Genomic DNA, 23321 nt, shown 5'->3' with positions numbered 1-23321 from the left:
AGACCTGACATTAGAACGACCCGAATCAATGGACTGTAATGTGAGAGGGGACAGCTAACATTAATGCTCTAAGGTACCACCATTACATAAAAAGTGGTGTACTTTAAAACCAAAAGATGTAGGAAGTAAATAATCTCACGATTTCAAGAAATTGGATATATTTTGCTCTGGCACTGCTGACTGCCAAAAGCATTGTACCAGCCAGGCCCAGCTGTAGAATGGTGTTAGGAGCCCCTGGCAGTAATTAAGAGCAGGCACTGTAATCAGACAGACCAGGGGTTGAGTCCCGGCTCTGCCACTTCCCAAGTGTGTGGCTTTGCCAAGATATTTAATATCACTGAGCCTCAGTTTCCTTATTTGTAAAATGGGGATAATAATAGTGTCTCTATTTTAAGTTGGGGTCAAGATTAAATGAGACAATGAATGGCTCCTTGCAAGTGCTCAATAAGGGTTGGTTATTTTATGTAGCTTGGCTTCAGAGAGGATCCCCATTTAATTATTTCTCATGTTTCCTTGGAGTTTGTGCCCTTACAATTTAAAATGTTTTATAAGCCAGGAAATTAAAACGTAAGCATTTTAACATCCACTGGAATAATTTTCCTGACATTTTGTTAGGAATTACTGAAAACAGGAGACTGGCTGTTAATGAAGAGTTAAAGGAGGTGATGAGGCTGGCACATTGGGAATAGATATTATGGGCTGTGAAGCTTAGGATTAATTAAAGAAAGAAAAGCAAAGACCACCCATGCCACACAATCATGTTCCCTTGCCTGGAATGTGCCCAGGAGCAAAGGGGAGAGTTGATAGAGGCAAATAGAGGGTTCCAGCAGGTTCCAGTGTATTCTGCACAAGGTTACCATTGAGTGGAGCTCGGTCTAGCATCATGTAACCATATTAATAAGAGGAAAATTAAAATTCATGATCAATAAGTAGGTAGAATTTCCTCCTTTTGGTAAATGTCATAAGCCAGTCTGGGTGAGTAAAATTGCCTTGTTTTTGTCTCTGGAACCATTTTGATTAGATTGGAAAGTAAAAACCTATTGCTCTTCATGATACAATCTCTATTCCTTTAGTCTTTAACATCTTCCTAATAGGAAGATGTTAACAAATATTGGATCCCCTGGACCAATCAGACTGAGAAATTCAGCCTCACTCCCAACAGCATCCAGTTGCTTAGAGATTTTTAAACTCACAATCAGTTTAAAAATCATTTTATTCGTTCATCCAATCATTTTATTATCTGTGATGGCTATGGGCATTCTGTGCTCTAACTCAGCTTTAGCTTCTTATAAGGGAGGAGTTTAGTGGGAAAGTTTTCCTCTTTTTGTGACTCTATTTGGTGAATTATTTCACCTTTAAGAAATGGGAGGGGAGAGTTGAGGTCTGAATAATTTATAATGCATAACTATTACATGCAGTGAATAATTTTTAGCACACTATCAGTGTAAGTAACAAGAAAAATAACTGGCAAAGCATATGGGATCACACCACCGCAGCTGTGAGAGCAATTTTCAATCGTGTAGAAATTTCAGGATCCCTCTGAATGCTGACAAGTTATAGTTTTCTGGTAGTTCCTGCAAATAGATCTTCCATATAGAACCTTCTGTGTCCCATACTCCAGCTACTTCAATCCCATGTTGCCTCCTATGCCATCTCCTCTTTAGTCCTTCAACAGCTAACTTCCACTTTCAGGAAAAGGGCCTCTACAAAGGTTCGTGTAGCAGAGACTTGCTATGTGCTCACCAAACCCATTTCCTCTTCCTGGGCACTCAGTTGAACTGCATCCCCCAGCCCACCTGCTTGTAGATGGAGTCATGTGAGTAGCGCTGGAGGAAGTGATGCCTGCTGCTCCAGGACGACACAGAAAGCATCCTGGCCCATTTAGTATATTCCCTCTGCCCTGCTCTCTGCAGTTGGGTGATGCCGGAGCAAGTGGGTATTGAAGATGGAGTAGATGAGCATGAAGGAGCCTGGATCCCCTGAGTCACTGTGGGAGGAGACTCATCCAATCAGGAATATCTGCTTTGGACTTGGCAGGTGAGAAACAAACTTCCATTGTGTTAGACCATTTGGAATTGGGGGTTGTTTCTTAAAGCATTTCACTTGTCCTGGCTAATACACTGAGCCACTCACTCCACTGTCTTTGTGAGCATTCATTATTCATCAGCTAATCTCTAAGGCAGGTGACTCACAGTTCACTTAACATGAAGGAAAGTCCTGAATCGATGGGATTTTGGGGAATGACAAAGACACTTTTGTTCCTGGGATGTTTGATTTAGTTTCTTGTGAGGCCATTGGATTAGTCAGTAATTGTGAAAGCCACTGTATGAGGTCATTTAAGTGCAATCCATTTTGGAGGGAAGGAGAAGGGCCTGGGTTTTCAGTTCAGGTGCAGTGATGCACAGTGTGCTATGTTCTGTTGCAGAGTGTAGCATAAATGATGTATTGTTATTTGTAGTTGAAGTGCTAGAATTTGTGAATTTTAAAAACTTTTTATTTTGAAATAATTACAGACTCAGAGGAAATTGAAAAGAAATGTACAAGGAGGTTCCATGAGCCTCCATACCTCCTCTAGGCCCAGTGTTTATATCATGTATAACTATAGAACTATATCAAAACCAGGACACTGACATTGGCACAATCTACAGAGCTGACCCAGGTTTCACCAGTTATACCTGTACTCAGTTGTGTGTGTGTGTGTTGTTGCATGCATTATATCACATACGTAGCTCTGTGTAACTGCCATTCATAATCAAGATGCAGAACTGTACCATTACCACATGGATCCTTCATGCTCACTCCTATAGTTACACCCACCCTCCAATCCTTAACATTCTCCCCTCTGCCAACCTTTAACACTTGGCAACCACTCATCTGTTCTCCATCTCTACAATTTTGTTATTTTGAGACTATTATACAAATTGAATCATATAGTATTTGACTTTTTGTCACTCAGCGAAATTCCCTTGAGGTTCTTCCAAGTTGTCGTGTGTATCCATAGTTTATTCTTTTTTATTGCTGAGTAGTATTCCATGGTGTACATACACCACAGTTTGTTCAACAATTAACCCATTGAAGGGATTTTTGGCTATTATGAATAAAGCTGCTATTAATGTTCATGTAAAAGTTTTTGTGTGAACATAGGTTTTAATTTCTCTGGGATAAATGCCCAAAAGTGCAATTGCTGGGTCATATGGTAAGTACATTTTTAGTTTTAGAGGAAACTGCCAAATTATATTACAGAATGGTTGTACCATTTTATATTCCCACCAAAAATTAATGAGTGAACCTTGTCAGTATTTTATGTTATCGCTATTTTTTTTTTAGCAATTCAGATAAGTGTGTAATGATATTTCCATTGTGGTTTTAATTTGCATTTTCCTAATAGTTAATGATTTTGAACTTTTTCTGAGTATTTGTTTACTATCTGTATTTCCTCTTTGGTGAAATATCTGTTCATGTCTTGACCCATTTTCTGATTGGATTCTATACTTTTTTCATGCTGAGCTTTGAGAGTTCTTTGTGTAATCTAGATATAAGTCCTTTTGTTAGCTATGTGGTTTGCAAATGTATATTCCACTCTGTAATTTGTCTTTTCACCCTGTTAACAGGATCTTTGACAGAACAGATAATTTTAATTTTGATGAGGTCCAATTTATCAATTTTTTCTTATGGATTACATTTTTCATGTCAAATCTAAGAACTCTTCACCTAGGCCTAGATCCCAACCATTTTCTCCTATGCTTTTTAAAATAACAGTTTTACAATTTTATGTTTTACATTTAAGCCCATGATCCATTTTGAATAAATTTTGTATAAGGAATGACGTTAAGGTCAAGGTACTTTTATTTTTTTTTATAGATGTCTAATTGTGTGAGTGTTTTTTGAAAAGAAATGAGGTAAGTCATAGCATCAATGATATTACCTTCTGTTTTCACAAACTTTCTTGAATGAGAGACAGGGGGACAGGATGGAGGTACAGCTATCGTATCTATTTATGCACCCATGTTTCAATAAGAATTTTGTGTCAGGCATAGAGGAGGGTCTTAAACTAGCAGCCACAGGTCGATTGTAGCCTGCATACATATTTGTCCCACACAATGTTTTTAAAAAAAATTGAGCCAACTTGAAAAAATTGTGAAGATTTCATGTGCAAATGTAGATTTATGGACTCTCCTTAAACATCAGAAGATTCAGTATTGTAGAGCCATATTACTCCCTGACAACTGTGTCCTTGAGTTGAGTTCTTTGGTTGGGACATGCCTTTTCCAGTTTATGACAATTCCTGTGGACTCCCCGGCACTGTGAGCTCTTGTCAGTGTCACCTCTCCTAGTTATTTTTTTCTTGGCATTATTATTTTAACTGTCCAGTGCTTGTTCCTGTAGGGAGCTCTCTTCACTCACTTTAGCCCTTTGCATTTGTGATCACTTTAGGTTTCTCTTCTTGGCCTGCGGTTCTTTCCTTTCATTCTATTTCCCCTACCTCTCTCCTTTTCTCTGTCTTTCCCAGTTTATTGATTTAAGCCCACTTTCTACTGTGATTGGCACTAAAATGTCACCTGAGTGTGGCCTATCTGGGTGTTCCTAGATCCTGTGGGATCTTGGCCCCGCAGGACCTCCCGCCAAGGTCAAGACATGTAGTACACCATCTGTGTGTGGTCAGTTTCCAAAGTAGAGATCGTGGTAGGGTATGGAGAATACCCATGAGGTCTTTGGTTTTAAACTACCTGTCATGCCGTAGTTATTTAATGCCCCCTGAGCATTTAGTGGCCCATAACTTGAGCCACTGAGCTCAGTCATAAAAGCATAGGTAGTGGCATATCAACTACAATTATTCTAAGGCACACTTGGTGTCATTTGGGAAAAAAAGGCTTTCAACCAAGGGATGACTCATGACATCCTGGAGAGAGAAGGCCAAGCAAGAGTAATGCCAAAGGATGGGAAATTTCAAAAGCTTCTGGGAAAACTTAGGTCAGAGAACATCAGACCTGGACTCCAAGGCTTTCTCTCAAATCCCACAAATCACTTTTGATTTTAAAAGAAACAATGATAACTGTCTTGAGCACAAGATGGCAGTCTTAGGTCTACTTCACTCCTTGAGGCTGTCTGGAGAAAAGTGATAGGAAACAGAACAGAAACAAAACTGCTCATGTTGCTGAGAAATACTGAAAAATAAATAGTAATCAAGAAGGATGATGAGGGAAGGAAAGACATGAAAATAAATGCAAGGATTTTTGTACTGTGTTTTGCTTTGTTTTAAAATTTGGCTCCATTCCTTGTCTTGAGTCTCTGCTAAATACGTGTGGGCGTGGGTCCCACGTGCATGTTTTGGCCATTCTAGAGCAAAGGTCTTAAGAAAGTCAAGGGATGTAGAGGAAGCAGAGACCATATGTGCTGGGGAGGTGGCAGGCAAAGAGCCCTGGTTCTGGGATGGAGGGGGTCTTGGGCTAGACCATGATGACCTCTTTTCAGTGTTCTTGTGAAAATAAGAAAATGAGAAATATCTTCTTTACACAAAGAGCTATGCCAAACTCTAGCAAGCAAACATCTAGCAAACTCATAGGCAAATAATAAAAAGAAGAGTAAAAGACGCTCTCTTTCTCCTGTAGCTACTGAAATCCAAAATGAAGGAGGAAATTAACTACTCTGGGACACCCTCTTTTCTGCAAAGAAAATCATATCCCAGGATGAAAAGATGAACGAGGAAGAAAGGCTAACTTAGCAAGAAGCTCTTTGGCATTCTCTAATGAGACACCCAAGATAGCCCAGGTGGTATGGTAGCCCACTCCTTACAGCCAGCCCAGGACTGTGTCAAAACCCCCAAAGCAAAGGAAGCTGACAGGCTGCTGCTGCTGGGATGAGGTGAAATCATTCTGTGCCTTGCCACTTCTCATGATGGCCAGCTGCAGGGCAGTCCCTCTTAGAGGCAGAGAGGTAACTTCTCTGATGACTGTTGTTTCTTCCATCCTGCAAAGGGTGGGCTACCTCGACACTTTCAATCCCTCAGTAACTTTCAATGAAGTGATGTGAAGCCTCCATTGTATGACTTCCTTCACTTACAAAATGAGATTAATAAAAGCAAAACCATCACTTTTGGAGGTGATATCCATCACATAAAGAAAATTTCAGAGTTAAAGTTTCAGACACTCAGATACAATATCTAATTTCTCATTCAAGAGTCCTGTGAGATAGGAGATGTGTGAAAACATTATCCTTGTTTGTTAAATGTGGAGTTACAGGCTCAGAAAGGCAAGTTGAGAATTTAAAACTGCACATGTTTTTGCTTCATAAATAATCTTATGATCTTTCTTTGAATGTTATTTTTTGGTTATTTAGAGAACAAAGAATTCAAAGGACACCATAGAAACAACAAAAGGCAGTGGCCGATAACATCTTTGGGGTCGTAAGATTACTGGGGTTGGCTCTCATGATGTCCCCTCTTAATCTAAAAGTACCAAGTGACAAATTGTTTCAAGTTGAAGTTAAAAAATATTGCTTTTTTTTGGCTGTGTTTTATGGATCTGATAACACTATGTGAAGATCATTAGAAATATCCTGGAGTACAGAAAACCCAGAAGTAGCTTTATCTACCCTGAGAAATTGAAATATCCTTTGGGGACAGAATCTTCTGCTCAGCTCACTTGTGAGGGTAAGAAGAGATAGGTGGCAGGAGAGCATCTTCCATCTCCAGGACCCTCTCTCTTAATCCACAAGAAATCTTACCCTGTGCACAGGGGAAGTCTTCCAACAGTAGAGAAGGTATACTGAAACTTTCAAAAGGCAATAGAGGAAAGGCAAAAGCTGCAGTTTCTATAAAGGGCCTTGCAGAATCTCCAAGGCTTCTGACAGAAAAGAGGTAATTATAAAGCATGAGGTCAGTCAATATGAAAGTCCTTTTACCACATAGGTGAAAAACAGACTCTCAAGAAGAGGTGAATTTTGTTCTACAGAAAAATCTGTTTTTTTTTTTTTTTCTGGGATGACTTCAGAAGTGCAATTATGATACCCACTTTGTGTCTGTAAGGGTTTCTATTCATCAGACTTAACATTGAATAGTTCTAAGGTCATATAAAGCCAAGGGCTAGGGTCTTTCAGTAGAAGGAAAGAAGAAGAACAAAAGTTTCAGGGCCTGTCCGATGCAGGTCTTGGCAGGAACCACCAAACACCCTTCAGAGATGCTGCTGCTTTGCTGAGGGTAGACCGGTCATAGGGCAGACTCTGATTAGAGCAAAAGGAAGTGGTAAGAAAGCAGTCACCAAGTTTTCTTAGAGTTTAGTTTTGGGGCAAGAGGCCAGCATAGACAGTTGGTGCTAATTTTGGGAGTAGAGTAGAGGAAAGGTGTAGGCAGTGACCACCACTCAAGCAGCATGTGGTTCCACACACAGGCCATGCTGCTTCTGACCTCCTTGCACTTACTCATATCATCCTCCTGGTCATTTCTCCTGGAGAATTCAAGTGCATCCTTTAAGACTCAGCTCAAGGGTCATTTTTTCATTGCCTCCTTGAAACCTTAGCTGCATCTCTGATGGAGATCTCTGTTCCTCTTTTGTTTCCTATAGCTCCCAGCACATGCCTTCAGTCTTACATCATGTAAATTGAAAAGATCTACTTTGTACATCTTCCTATAGGACTAAAAGTGCTTAGAAGACAGGGATTATGTCTTATTTCTCTTTATATTTCCAGTGCTAAGCAGTGTCTGTCAACTAAGAGAATCGAAGTTCTGATGGCTAAGGAACCACCATTCCCAAATATCTCCCTCGAAGTCAGGGTATGAGAACTGATGTGGGTAGATCTCCACTGGCTTGTAGATGTTGCTGGTTGTAAGGAAGTCTCAGAGTGCCTTCAAAAGTTCCAGGTTATAGGAAATATCACCTTCACAAGCAAAAACCAAATATTATTGTTTGTATCATTACAGAAATTATCTGTTTGCTGGAGACCAGTTACTTTACAGATGGATGGCTAATTAATTAATTATGTAATACTGGTAAGGATCTGCAAAGAGAAGTATACGAGACATGGAGAAGATTTAGTGCCCAGTGAAAATAAGGTAGCTATACCTCCATTTCTTTCTCATAAAATCCTAGAATATCAGTGCAGAAAGGGACCATTGAGGGTATCTACTTCCTTATGATTTCGGTTATCCATTGCTGTGCAGCAAAACTACCCAAAACTTAGTGGTTTAAAACAACAACATTTTACTCTGCTTCACAGTTCTGTGGGGCAGGAATTCAGGCAGGGTCAGCCAATTCTTCTGTTCCTAGTGGCATCAACATAATTCACTCAGTGGTATTCAGTTGGTGGACAGATTGATCTGTCCAAGAGGGTTCATTTTAGGATTTTATGAATGGGGTCTGGATGGGGTCTAGGTATATCTGGAAGGCTGAGTGTAGCTGGGACTGTCGACAGAGATGTTTTCCATCATGGTAGCCTCGGGGTAATTGGGCTTCTTACATGGTGATTCGGGATTCCAAGAACAAGTCTTATATAGCAAGAAGCAGAAGTTGCATCTCCTTTGGTTACTTAGCCTCAGAAATCACATAGTGATTCCTTTCCTACTTTATATTTGTTGAGGCAGTCACAAGCCTGCCCAGATTCAAGGGGAGGGGATATGGAGTCTACTTCTCAGCAGGAGTGGTATCAAAGAATCCACAGTCCAGCTTCCAAACTGCCATACTCATTTTACAGATAGGTAAACTTGAGGCTTAGGATAGGTAAATTATTTTCCCAAAAGCACCACGCAAACTACTAAGTGGCATAGTTGAGAAACAAAACTCAAGCCTAATGGTTTCTATAGCAAAGGTGAGAATATTGTGAGGTGCTGTGGATAGACTTCTTCTATGTCAGCTCATTCTTTTTTGTTTGTTTGATAAGGGGAAAAAGCTTTAGTTAAAGCTACTGGAAAGAACAGACACAAACAAGTTATTTTCCCTATAGATTTTTTTTTTTAGAATAATGGTCAAAATTTAGAGCTATCCTTAGAAATGAAAGTTAAGGCAGTAGTGCTCGCCACTCACAGTATTATGCTTATATTTATTAATGAAGTCCTGTGTAAAATGCTGACTTTTAGAGCTGGCTGGAGGGAGCAATGTGGTAGACAGATGGTTTTTCTTCAGGGACTGAAAGGGAATGTGTCAAGGTGTCACCTGAAGTCCAAATTATCCATTTAATTCTGTTTTAAGTTAAAGATTATGTAGTCAGGAAAAATCTAGACAATATCTTACTGACGTTCTGTTTAGGAAATGATGGTAAATGCTGTTAATTGGCCCCCAGTGTCCATTCTCCTTTCCTTCTCCTGAGTAATAGAACCCCCTACTTCAAATTTCTCAGAACATTTGGTCAGATGCCGTTAAATGGCTATATTTCCCAACCTCTTTTGCAGTAAAAGAATGGCCACTTGGCTAAGTTCTTACCAGAGAAATGTGAGTGGAAGTGATGTACAACTTCCACATCATTTCCTCAGAAGGAAGGTATTTGCCCTCAATTTCTTGTCCTCTTTCCTTCTTACAGGCTGGTGATCAGTATATGAGGACACACCCTGGGAAAATGACCGAGGAACAAGATAGAAGGAGCCTGAATCTGTGGATAAGCCCATGGAACAGGTCCATGAGTCCTTCTTGGAATGTGCATTCTTTCTGAACTGTGACATGAGAAAGAAATAAATTTCCTACTTGTTTGGGCTACTGTATTCAGGGGTCTCTTTATCAAAGCAGGTTAACTTCTACCCTACCTATTACAGAAATGGAAAACCTTAGGGATATAAGCTTCCAACACAGGTGTTTCCCATCTCTGTTAGTTGAAATTACAACTTTGGAAGAGAAGACATGGACACAGGAATGAGGGGCCTCTCTTATTAAGACAAAGCACAGCACAAAGTTTGAGCCTCACAAAGAGCACCTCTAATTGAAAAGGATTGTCAGACAACCCTGGTTCAGCCTGATTCTGCCCCCTTGTTCCTCTTTTCTGTTAGGATGTTTCCACTTCAGTCATGGATAATACCATTGTCCTGGTCCTGAGGAAATGTTGCTTGGCTATTATAGGGGTTCCTAGGACTCAGTGGATGGGGAGGGAAGGTCACTCATGACAAGCCCATGGAAACCCACAAGACTGCCCTGGTTGCAGCACTAGAGATCATACTGGCTAAGTATGGGCTGTTGAGAAGACTGTTATGTATCCTAGACTTCAGAGAATACTTTTTTCTTTTCTTTTTTTGAGGAAAAATAGATAAAATTCTTTGGCTAGCTGCCATAAGAGAATATTAATTTGAGAGAGAAGGGGAGCTCTAAAATTTAAAATTCTGACCACATAGGCATGAGTGATCCCCATGAGGAAGAAATGAGACCTTAGGTAACTAGACTGTGGATTTTGGTGTGAAACAAGTTGGACAGTGAGGTATATAGCCAAGTTTTGAACACAATAGAGCTTCACAAATCTGTGAGAACAGTAGCAGAAGGACTTGAAGCCCAGAATGCGTTAAGGTTGTAAAAAAATACAGAGAGCAACAAAAAAGGACTATTTGAACCAGGCTTAGAGTACGAAGAGGAAGAATGAAGAGACAAGCTCAGAGCTGGGGCAGATGGTGAGTCAGATCATAGAAACAACACAGTATTATTCACCTCTTATTCTGTGTTCTCTGGTGAGAAAAAGGATCTCTACATTGGAAATGGTAGAGGTAATACGGTTAATAAGAATTTGATATCTTAGCTAAGTGAGACCTGAAAGAGATATAACATTTTTTAATGTAACATTTTAAACAGCTGCAAAGATGATAAAGGTCATTACTGGGCTTATTTATGTCATCAAGGAACAACAGACGGTAATACTTGGGGAGAGATGGTACATTGAAGAAAAGAATAGAAAATGCCTCAGTTATCCAGAAAGGACCAAAAGTGGGTTCCAGAATGTACCTAAATTACTGTTCATTCTGTTTCTCAGACCAATCCTCCCCTGTCTACTCTACTCTTCTTCTCTTGAAGAAATGTGCCTTTCCACATCAGGGGAAGGGGAATGATTGTAAAACTGGCCAGGTGCCGTAGCTGGGTTTCACAAGCCTAAGCTATGAAGGAGGAATTACTATCCAAGACAACCCAGTGCCACAAGTACTGAAAGGGCAGTCAAGACAAATTCATTTGAAGAAGCTGCTATGTTAATATTGGAGAAACAGGGTATAAGGATGAAAAGGCACCAAAGGAAGAAATGGAGGTATAGGTCAAAAAGCCATATGAGTACTTGTTTGACATCAGGTTAGAATGAGGACAGATCTGGAGTTGGCATGAGAGATGAGTTCAAGGGGATTGAAAAAAAAGAAAAAGAAAAAAACCCCCAAACCACAAACAAAACAACAACACCCTCCTCCCCCAAACAAAGAACTACTACTAGTGGGCAATACTAGCTTGGTCTTTATGCAATTGAGTGTGTGGCACATAGGTGGCTCAGGCCAAGGATCAAGGGAGACATCACATGGAATTCAGTTTGGTGAATTCTTAGCTGGTTAAATAGACAAACTCAATGTAAAGATGAATTAATTAGTTAAGGAATGAATGTCAGCCTAGATAATGTCTCTAGTTGAACGTCTGGACCTGTCATGTTGAATAATTTTTATCAGTGATTTAAATGGATGCATGAAAAACATATATATTAAAACTGCAGGTGAAAAAATATAGGAAGAACAATGAGGTTGTTGGATGGAAGATTCAAGATTTTGTAAGACTCAAAAAAACTCAATCATCTGGGTCATTGATTCAAAGATAACAACAATGGGGTTTTTAGGAAGGATAAATGTTGAGTTGATAACTTAAAAACAAAAGTAAATAAAATTTTCCACACCAAAAGAGTAAAAAGAAACAGGTAAAAGATATATTAATGATATATTTTATGTAACCTAATAAATTCAAAATATTATTTCAATATAAAATCAATCAATATAAAAATTTTTGAGATTTTTTCCTTCTTTTCTTTCTTTTTTTCTTTCTTTCTTTTTTTTTTTTTTTTACTAAATCTTTACTCTTAAGTGTGTAGTTTACACTTACAGCACATTTCATTTTGGACTGGCCGCATTTCAAGTACTCAGCCACTCAGGCTACTGGCTACCATATTGGACAGCATGGGTCTAGAAGGATATTGGTCATAAACTATGGATGTTGAAGATCACAACCATGATGTTGAAACCCTTGGAAATAGGTAATAAGAAATGGATAAAGAACCTGGAGATGTTTAAAAAGGACATGAACACTACATTTGAATACTGAAAGGGCTATGACATGGAGAAAGGATTTCATCTTTTTTGCTTTTGCAGCTAAGAGGTTAAAACTAAGGAGGAATGGATGGAAATTATTCGGGATGCAGATACAGACTTCCATAAAAATGGAACTTTCTAGTAATTAGAGGTGTGCAAAATGGGATTAACTTTAATTCAACCAACATATATTGAGCTCCATTCAAGGTATTCTGTTAGATGTCAAGGTTACCATGACAAATAAGAGAATTACTTCCCTCAAAGAGTTGATGACAGTTTAATGACTAACTTTAATATAATCTGTAAAGTTCTTATTACTAATGTGCTGATAAGGGAGGGTTGCTGGAAGTGTTCAGGCCGACTTAGAATTGTATCCCCTTGTAGAGAGGATTTCTGCAAATGACTGAGACATTGTACTTTGCCAGTGGATCTCAAACTTGTTTGTGAATCACAGTAAGAAATACCTTCATACCACAATCCAGTGCACCCCATAATGAAAGACAGCTTCATGAAATAATATTACCTTTACATGTGTGATATACCTTGATGTTTTGTATTCTAGTATAGCCTAGTCTATTTCATTAGAAATGTCCTCATCACAACCCACTAAATTGACTTATTAATGGGTTGCTACTTCAGTTAGAGGAACTTTAAGTTAAGTATCTGTGGAGGTCTGTTATAATTGAATGCTTGTACCTTTTTACCTTTAAGGGTTTTATGGCTCTAAACACTGTTCTTTGCATGGATTGTAATTGCCAGTTGAATTGGAGCCAGGAACTTGACTGCCCTAATAAATCTAGGAGGGGTGGCACAGAAAAGACATACCATAACTGTTTATTGAGGAATAAGTAATCTCCTTTGTAAAAAACAGAGTTCTTTGATGGTGTGATAAGATAGCTCTTGATCAAATAGGACAACACAGGGGCAGGTATGGGTATTGATATAAGACTACTGACATAGACTAGGAAAACAACTTAGAGTTTACCATGAGACCTAGTCAGACTGATGGTTCAAACTTACATTTCAGGGTCACCCAGTTATACGTGACTTCAATTTCCTGGAACTCTGTCAAATATTCTCCATATGCTCTTACCTTTAGATGTTCGTAAAATCTCCATAAGTCTGTTGACTTAGCGTGTGTTAAGTGTATGACTAAGAGTTAAAAGTGGAAGATTTGGACACAGGGAAGGAAGGAAGTGGGATGAGATCATGGGTGTGGCTATGGTTCAGGGTGACAGGGCAGCGTGGAGTTCACCAGCTATGTTGGGAGAGATGGGAAAATGTGAGACCCTAACTCAGAGTTGGAGGGTGTGAGGTTGAAAACAGTTTGGAAACTTTCTGAACAGCAAAAGAGGGGATTGGGGTGAGAGGGAGTGTGGGGCTAATTATGAATATCAGCCTCTGGCTCCAGTGTTGATGGTGCTAGATCCCCAAACACTTCCCATTTATGGATGCTGTGGTACCTGAAAATCCTTTGGATTATGTCTTCTCCCCAGTATCCTCTACTAACATACAGATATTCTCAGGAAGGTGAAACATCCAGTGGTGAACATTATTTAGATTGTAAACACTCTTTAGATTCAGTTCTTTCCACCAAAGGGAGGGACTCTAGAAATAGGATAACACTGGATCTGAGGGGAAAAGAGGCAGCAAAAAGAGGAAAAGGTGAAAAAAAAAAGGCATGTGATGGGTAAGGAGGTTACTAATGCCAAAGAAATATTTCACAGGTTTTCTGATCTGTCCTCCTCTTCCTTCAAACAACCTCTCCAATCTTTGTAGGTTACCAATGTTACACTTGCTGTCAATAATTCCCTGCCTTTCTCCATATGCACACACCCACAAAACACATTATTGGCTTTCTTTGGAGGATCAGACTATATATTACCATGCGACTTGCCTTATTCACTTAATATACTATGGTCAAACCTCCAGGTCAATTCATATAGTTTTAACTCATTTTAATTAGGTGTGTAATGTTAAAAAAATGGAAGCATTGTAATTTACTGAGTTTCTCTACTATTAATGGCCATTTGGGCTCTTCTAGGTGTGAGCCACTATCTTTTGAATGATGGTTTCCACAAACATTTTTCAAAATGTAAAAACTATTACATTGTAGGTCCCTCTAAAATTAGAACATCACTGAATCTGAGTTTATTAAAAAGTTTCCAGACTTTGTGATTGCTTCCTTAAATTGGAGGTGCTAATAGCATTTCAATGGGAACAAGAAACTGATGATAGGAGGATCTAGGATAGTGTTTCTTTCTTGCTTTTTTTTTTTTCAAATTTTTATTAAATATTTTTTATTCAGTTTTAAGATCACAGTTAAAGTACTTTAGCATGTTATAGCTTCACAGAGGTATAATTGAAGTATAATAAACTAAACATATTTAAACATACAATTTGATAATATTGAAACCATCACCACAGTAAAGATAATGAATACATTCATCATCCTCTAAACTTCCTTGTGTCCCTATTTCATTTCTCCTTCGGGCTCTTCCCTGCCCACTCCTTGCACCTCACTAGCAATCTCTGATTTGCTTTATGTCATAATAGTTTACATTTTCTATAGATTTATAAAAATGGGATCATACTGGGTATACTCTTTTTGTCTGGTTTCTTTCACTTAGCATAATTATTCTGAGATTCATATATATGGTTGCAGGTATCAATAGTTGATTGCTTTTCATTGTTGAGTGGAATTTCATTGTATGGATATGCCACAATTTGTTTATCCATTTACCTATTGATGAATATTTGAATTGTTTCAGTTTTTGGCTATACAAAAAAGCTGCATGAATACTCATGTTAAGTCGCTGTGTGGACACATCTCCTGGGTAAATTCATAGAAGTGGAATGGCTGAATCACATGGTAGGTGTATGCTTCAATTTTTAAGAAACTATTCTACTTTTCCAAAGTGGTTGTGTCATTTTACTCTCCTACCAGCAGTGTATGAGAGTTCCAGTTGCTCCATATTCTCGCCAACACTTGATGTGGTGAATCTTTTTAATTTCAGCCATTTTAAAATTACAATGAGATGTAGGTATCTCATTGTAATTTTAATTTGCATTTCCCCAATGACTAATGATGTTGAGCATCTTCTCATGTGCTTATTTGTCACCTGTATACCTTCTTTGGTAAAGTGTAGGTTGAAATCATTTGCACACTTTTAAAATTGTTTATTCTTATTAAGTTTTGAGAGTTCTTTATAAACTCTCCACAAGCCCTTTATTAGATATATGATTTGCAAATATGCCTCCCAGTTTTGGGCTTTTATTTTCATTCTCTTAAAAGCATGTTTTGAAGAGCAGAGATTATTAATTTTTATAAAATCCAATTTATCCATTTTTCCTTTTATATATTGTGCTTTATTTCTAAGTATTTTATATTTTATGCTATTGTAATTAGTATTATTTAAAAAATTTAATTCCTAATTTTTTTGTTGCTAGTATATGATACAATTAATTTGTAAACGTTTAACTTGTATCCTGCAAACTTGATGATTCACTTATTAATATGAATAGCTTTTTTTTGTAGATTCTATTGGATTTTCTATGTAGGAGATCATGTCGTTTGTTTATAAAGGTAGTTTTATTCTTCTTTTCCAAAATGGCTGGTTTTTATTTATATTTCTTGACTTATTGCACCCACTAGAATCTCTAGCAGAACGCTGAATAGAAATGGTGAAAGTGGATATCCTTGTCTCCTTCATATTTGGGAAAGAGCATCTGTCTTCCACTTTAAGCATTATGTTAGCTGTAGGGTTCTTTTGTAGATTCTATTTATCAGTTGAGGATATTACCTTTTATTTCTAGTTTGCCAAGAGTTTTCAGGAATAGACGTTGGACTTGGTCAAATACTTTTTCTGTGTCTTTGAAATGGTGATATAATTTTAGCTTTTTAGTCTGCAAATATGGTAAATTTCATTGATTGATTTTTAAATATTAAACTAAAATTCATTTGCTTGATCATGATGTTTTTGGATGTATGGTGTTTTGCTGGATTCAATTTGATGAAATTTTGTTTAGAATTGTAGCAGTTATATTCATGAGGGATACTGCTTTGTTGCTTTCTTTTCTTGTAATGTCTTTGTCTGATTTTGGTATCAAGGCAATGCTGGGCTCACTGGAATGAGTTGGAAAGTGTTCCTTCCTCTTCATTTTCCTGGTATATTTTGGTACTATTCATTTTCTGGTCTTATTTTTCCTTAATTATTTTGTGGAATTCACCAGTGAAGCCATTTGGGCCTGGAGTTTTCTTACAGGAAGATTTTAAATTATAAATTTAACTTCTGAAATAGATACAGGACTATTCAGGTAAACTATTGCTTCTATAGTGAGCTTTGTTAGCTTTTATCTCTCATTTCATTTAAATTGTCAGCTTTATCTGCATAGTGTTGTTCACAATATTTTCTTATTATTCCTTTAATAGCCATAGACTCCCCAGTGTTGTCATTTCTTTCATTCCTGTTATTGATAATTTGTGTCTTCTCTCTTTCATTCCTGGTCAGTCTGGCTAGAGGTTTATCAATTTTACTCATCTTTTCAAAGAATCAGCTTTTGATTTCGTAGATTTTCTCTCTTGTTTTTCTGTTTTTTGTTTTATTGCATTGTTTTCCATTCCTCTCTCCTGTTTACTTTGTGTTTAATTTGTTCTCCTTTTTCTGGTTTCTTAAGGTGGAAATTAAGGTCATTGGTTAGAAACCTTTCTTCTTTTCAGGTATTTAGTGCTAGAGAATTCCTCCTAAATACCTGAAGATGCTTTAGTGGCATCCCACAAATTCTTTTTCTAAAAAATTTGTTTAACTTCTGCCTTTTTTTCCAGTTTTATTGAGCACAAATTCTGATATGTGGTATTTTCAATTTCCCTCTGAATGTTTCTTTGACCCTGTTCCCTTTTATCTTTTCTTTCCTTGCCCTCAGGTAGTTTCATTACCTGCATGTGCTAATCAGTACTTTGCTGAATATTTAAGAGGGACCCTCTGCAGACCTCTGGGGTGCTCTCTCTCTACATCACTCTCTTCCCTGCTACTCTGTCCTTGTGAACTCTGCCCTCCTTGATTTCCCTGGACTCTCAGCTATATCTCCTTAACTCAGGGAGTTGGACTCTACCTGGGTTCCCTCACCCTGAGCCACAGCCTTCATTGTCTTGTGTCCACTGTCCTGAAAATTGTTGTTTCAGGTGTTTTGTTCAGTGTGTTGTTGGTTTGACTGGGAGGTTAAATGTTCCCTATTACTCCATCTTAGAAGCAGAAACTGGCAGTATTTCTGTTTCTGTTTTAATAACCCAGCATTGAATGTTAAAATCAATTTATTGTTATTACAAGCACTAGAAAATGAAATCGTATAAAATAGAAAACAAAATATCATTGTATTCCATGCATTAAGAGAAAATAAGTTTTGTTTAGTGAAACATTTTTTTGGTTATATGTATATGTGTATGTGTGCCTTGGATTGTGATATAAAAGGCATTTCTTTCTGTAGGCCATGGTGAAAATAGTTTGAGAAACATTGTTCTAGGTACATCATGCTCCAGTACAGGCAAGAGTCTGCAATACTTAGTCTCCATCTCTGCCTTGAAGAGTTCATATGATCTAGGGAAAATTCTCTCTGTTTTATTTTGTCCATCTGAAAAATGTTCACTATCACCTACAAAGCCATGGTCTGAGAATCCGTGATATCTCTGTGAAATACCTTGTAGGTCTTAAACTGAGATTGATTCATAATTCTATGGGTTGAGAAACAGTTACTGATTGCCCAGTGTGTTTCAGGCACTGTGCATAAAAATGTTGAGGTAACAGCCTGAACCAGAGGGAAGCCTTCCCTGACCTAGTGCCAGAACATACCTGGCCACTAGAGAAGGCAGAAAGTCAGGCTTCAAGAAATGCTGTGAGTTTTCACAGCACAGGGAAGATTGTGGAGACTGGAAGGAAGGTGTCCTGGGACGATCATTCAGATAGACTTGCAGGGTTAGAGGTTAAGAAAGTGAGAATGCGGGGACTTCCCTAGTGATCCAGTGGTTAAGAATCTGCCTTCTTAGTTCCCCGACGCGGGTTCCACCCCTGGTCAGGGAACTAAGATTCCACATGTCCTGGGGCAACTAAGCCCACGTGCCACAACTAGAGAGAAGCCCAGCGAGCTGCAAGGAAGAGCTTGCTTCATTGCATGCAGCAATGAAGATCTGGCAGGTGCCAACTAAGACCCGATGCAGACAAATAAACAAATAAATATTTTTAAAAAAAGAAAAGAAAAGAAAAGAAAAAAAAAGAAAGTGAGAATGTGGATGGCCTGTTTGAGGAATCTCAACTTCAGTTTATTTCATTACACACACACACATATATTTTAATACCTATTACATCCTTGAGATGTGTTAATGAAAAAATAAAGATCCTTGCTTTCATGCAGTTTACATTCTACTGGGAGAGATACAAAAGATAGTAAATATAATAAGTAAATGATCTGTTAAAAGATGGTAAGTACTATAGAAGAAACAGGGCAGGAAAGGAAGGGTGATTAGAAATGGGGCCGCCAGTTTTAATTTTAAGTGAGAGAAATTCAGTGGGGGCATATTTAGAATCTAAATACAATAGTATTATATATCTATTATTATACAAATTCTAAAAATATTCCAACATAATTAGAATCTTCTGGTCTGCACACCACTCTAAAACTGTCCTTTGGATGTTGCACTGACAGTTTGCAGCCACTAGGGTGCAAATGGGCCATTTCTGGGAAAAATGGGATGAGAGTGGAGGTGTGAGAGAGATGTGGGTATTTCTGTACACACTCTTCACCCAGGTGTTCCGTAGGGGCAGCTCCATTAAGGACATTGGCAAGACAGGAGGAGGAGTGTTATTGTATGACCTGGACCAAGACATTTTTGCCCTTGGCTTCCCTACTTTGGCACATCCTCACCCAGCAGGGGCCGAGCATAGAAATGAACTTCAGCCTGGCCATTCAGCATCCAATGCGTGTCACAGCCGAGTGATGGTGGAGAGAGGAAGGCCTACTGGCCTTGTCTTCCCGCCCTGTAACGAGATTTTTGGATGCTGCGCAAGGATTCCCGCTTACACTCAGCGCCCAGGGTCTGTACGAAAGACCCACTAAATGCTTTCAGTTCCCTTGTAATATTTAAGGCGTTGCCGAGATCTGAGCATTCACTTTGACGTTCGGGGTTCTCGATCCTTCCCACCCCAAGCATCTTCGGACAGAGTGGTGACCATTCTTACCTTTTGGATGAGATCCCATCCCGTCGCCCTTTTTCGCGCGGAGGGCAGCCCGCCTTTTCCCGGGGCTGAAGCTAGGCGAGGACTGGAGAGCCGAGCTTGAGTCGGGCACGGGCGCGCACGCGTCGGGAGCCGCCGGTTGCGCATCTGGAGCCAGAGCGCGCCCCCCGCGCAGTGCCCGGCGCGGCCGCGGCAGTGGGTTGGTGCTCCCAAGCGTGCCGGGCGCTCTCTTCCCGCGCGGGGGCACTAGAGCCCTCGGAAGTGTGAGGCACTGCGGTGCATTTTCCCTGTTCCCTTTTAAATGACTGCGGAAAAACAGACTCTCCGAGCCGCAAATGGGAAGACGGATTCTCAGACAAGGCTTGCGAATGCCCCGCAGCCATCATTTAACTGCGCCCGCAGAGCAGTTACGGTTTGTCACCCGACCCTCCCGGATCGCCTCATTTGTCCCTAGTGAGATCCCGAGGCTCTGCCCGCCCCGGGCTTCTCAGTAGCTGGATGTATGACGTGCTCCGGGCAGCGCGGGCGCAGGGCACGCGTTCGCGCACACCCGCGCACACACGAAAAGGCGCAAGGTACGGCAGGGGAGCAAGGGCTCTGGGTGCCCCGCGTGGGGGTGGGCATCGCGGGGAATGAAGCTAAGATCCGGGAATGGCTTCATCCTGCCAGGCCGAAGGATGAGAGAAAATGACGCGGCGCCACACATCGGACAGGCCAGGGTTGCTGCCGCGCATTTAGGGAACCCAATACGCGTCAGGCGCGCTCCCTTCCCCTCACATGTCTCTGTTTCCCGGGCGTGTGATGCCAGAAAACAGCAGGAAAAAACCCCACTAAGAGAGCTAGAGTTGCGTTTGGAGACTCCCCTTCTTCTGCCAAAGCACCAACAGGAAGACCCTCCAAAAGCACCGATCCCCAAATAGATGGCCCGGAATGGGGGCAGTTATCCTTGGTTACCAATGCTGGACACGTTTTGGTGTTTACAATATTTATTTATTTTTAGGATAGCTCGTCCTCCCTTTTAGGCAGGATGGGAAAGGAGAATGCAGCCGGGAGGGAGAAGGGAGGGAGGATTCCTATAATAAGAATCAGCGCATTTTCCAGAGCTGAACCGAGACCGGTTTCCATTTCAAAAAAGGAGACGGCCTCTACTGCGTTATTACAAGAGACCGTGGTGTGAATTAGGGACTGGGAAGCGTCAGAGCGGAGCAACGGTTCATCTCAGAGGTACCTGGATCGAAATGCACGCACACACAAGCACACACAGGCGCGCGCGTCTATACGGCCGGGCTGTGTGCGGGTGTGCGCGTGTGTGAACTCCCACATGCTGCTGCTGTCTGCTTCTGGCCAGTGGCACCGATGCCTCCCTCCTCTCTGCTCGCCCCCAGATTCCCCTCCTCTCCCTGTTGCTTTTGTCTGGAGGGTGTTATGGGTTTGTGTGTGTATGAGCGTGTGTGTTTTTGGATTTCAGACTAATTTTCTGGAGTTTCTGCCCCTGCTCTGCGTCAGCCCTCACGTCACTTCACCAGCAGTAGCAGAGGCGGCGGCGGCGGCGGCGGCTCCCGGAATTGGGTTGGAGCAGGAGCCTCGCTCGCTCCTTCGCTCGCGCTCTCCGAGCTCCGTGCCCAGCGGCAGGAGGAGCCTGGACCCAGGCGCCGCCGGCGGGCGGTAGGTGCCAGAGCCCGGGTGAGCAGCGCGGACAGTGCCCTCCGTCGTCTCGGCCCTCACTGTCTCCCCGCTGGGGCGGCAGCGGCGGCTCCCCAGGTGGGACGCGCCGCGCCACCTGCCCGCGCCCCCTGCGCCCAGGGGCCGTGGCGGATTCTGCAGCATCATTCGGGAGCCCCGTCGCAGAACCATCGTCCCTGGCAGTCTCCGCGTCTCCCTTTAAAGGGTCCTACCCCTGGTCCGTGTCATGGAATCCTGTCGCGGGGACCCTTGCCCTATTTCCCCTCCCTCAACCTCAGGCTCAGGGAAAGAGTGAGCACACCGGAGGCCCCGCGGCGTCAGTGCCATCGAGAAGCCAGTTTATTCCTGGGGCCGGAGCTGGGCACTCATCCATCCACAGTCCCCGGCTGGGCTCGGGGTGGGGGTGACGCGAGCGCGGAGGGAGAGTACCCCAATTCGTAGTGTACGGGGTCTTCAGCTCAGTCTTACGCGTGTCTGTTTGTCCTCAGCCCCGAGGTGCGTCCCGGATCCCAGCGCGAGTCTAGCCAGGAGCCTGCGCCCCACAGCGTCCCGGGAGCGCCGCGGGCCGGTGCTCGGCTCGCCGGGCCATGCAGCGGCGGCCGCGGAGGAGCCCCGAGCGGCGGTAGCGCCCCCTGTGAGGAGGTCCGGGATGCCCCTGCCACTGTAAACGGTGCCGTCCGCCAGGACACGCTCAGTCCCGGACACGGTCGGCTCTGCACGCCTGAGACGAGCACCAAGAAGAGACAGCGGCGAGCGGGGCAAAGGCCATCCAGCACCGGCAGGGGAGGCCGACCTGTTCCGCGCAGGGACACGTACTTAGTCTGACTCGGGCTGGCACTGGTGGCTAGGAATGTCGTCCTGGACGAGGTGGCACGGGCCCGCCATGGCGCGGCTCTGGGGCTTCTGCTGGCTGATCGTGGGCTTCTGGAGGGCCGCTCTTGCCTGTCCCACATCCTGCAAATGCAGCGCCTCTCGGATCTGGTGCAGCGACCCTTTTCCTGGCATCGTGGCATTTCCGAGGCTGGAATCTACCAGTGCAGACCCCGAGAACATCACCGAAATGTGAGTTGCTGGTGCTTTTCCTCCTTCCTCCTCTCCTGGCCTCTAGGGCCGGGGCTGGCCAGGCGGGTCCGTCCTGGGCATGAATGTTGTTTCAAGTCTTGGGAGAAGTCAGAGATGAGAGGTGCAGGGCTGGACCATCTGTCAGTTACCTGTTTCACTGCCTTGGGGCTGCTGACACGAGAAGTGTGACAATTTAAAATGTTCCAAATGTCTACTATATTATATGCCTATGCACTTTATATTTCAAAGCCCTGCTGCGTGTGCTTTAGGCTTTCCATATGCAATAACTTAGTTTTGGATATTTTTGTTTCATAAGGTGCTCTGTGTGTATTGTGTTAGGAGAAGTTCCAGTCATATTTATGAGAAAGGAGGTTAAAATAATTAACTTTTGAAAAATCTGTTGAAGGAAGTTAGAGTCCCCCCCCCCCGCCCCTTAGCTTCGTTCTCTGAGGTTTGGAGTTCACCAATTTCCCTTTTCATTTTATATATCAGATTTTGCTTAGGAGATTGCATCCAGAGATGGCCTTGAAAATGATCTGTAAGAGGAGAAGTTCTGAGAGTTGAAATGCACTGGCTCAAAAGAGAAAATGTGATCGTTGGAAGCCTAAAAGCCTGGTCTGATTTAATTTGGACTTGACTTCCCAGAGATATAATTTTGAGACCATTTGGATTATAAATCTTAATCGCCCATTGAATAGTTCCCCAGGACGAAGTTGGATGATAAGCAGTGTGTAATACTCTGATGAATGTTGCCTTTAGCCTGGGACCCCTAGGTCCCTGGAAATGCTTGAGCTTGTCCTGGTCGAATGGAGAAGCAGAATTATGTATTTCTGTCCTCCTATTCTGATGCCTTGTGACAAATCCATTACCAAGTAGGAATTCACCAGTCCTTTCTCCAGCGTGCCCCTCTCCCCTCTATGAGAGATTCCTTGCCCCCCCCTACTCCCAGGGACTTTGCCATTTTATATGTTTCATTGACATGAGATTTTATTCATCCGTATAGAGGCTTATAAGGCCAAGTTTCTCCTGGTTTTCTTGAGGCTGTTTGACACCACGATAGGCAGCCCTGAAAGTAGGGCTTGGGCTGTGGCCTTCCGGTTGGCGAGTGCGCATGCATT

The 23321-nt window shown here is 41.7% G+C and overlaps 2 protein-coding genes across 9 annotated transcripts in view; both read left to right on the top strand.

The window, feature by feature from the left end:
- Positions 1–19689: 19689 nt before the first annotated feature.
- On the top strand, positions 19690–21966 carry LOC309799341 (uncharacterized protein; the record flags this gene model as incomplete). The annotated part of the gene is made up of 3 exons (XM_082612316.1): positions 19690–19870; positions 20927–21123; positions 21630–21966. The coding sequence occupies exons 1-3, from the start codon at positions 19760–19762 to the stop codon at positions 21964–21966; spliced, it is 645 nt and encodes a 214-aa protein (XP_082468442.1). The 5' UTR covers positions 19690–19759.
- Positions 21967–21991: 25 nt separating this feature from the next.
- NTRK2 (neurotrophic receptor tyrosine kinase 2) overlaps positions 21992–23321 on the top strand; it is a gene marked incomplete at both ends in the record, with an annotated part of 393544 nt that continues 392214 nt past the window's right edge. For all 8 annotated transcript variants that reach the window (XM_082612254.1, XM_082612253.1, XM_082612252.1 and 5 more), the window contains one exon: positions 21992–22203. In XM_082612254.1, coding sequence (XP_082468380.1) covers positions 21992–22203 — 212 coding nt within the window. The remainder of the gene's footprint in view (positions 22204–23321) is intronic.

The sequence above is a fragment of the Mesoplodon mirus genome (genome assembly GCF_964341445.2).
Source record: "Mesoplodon mirus genome assembly, chromosome: 1".
Taxonomy (NCBI): Eukaryota; Metazoa; Chordata; class Mammalia; order Artiodactyla; family Ziphiidae; genus Mesoplodon; species Mesoplodon mirus.
This window is presented reverse-complemented; position numbering and strand designations above follow the sequence as displayed.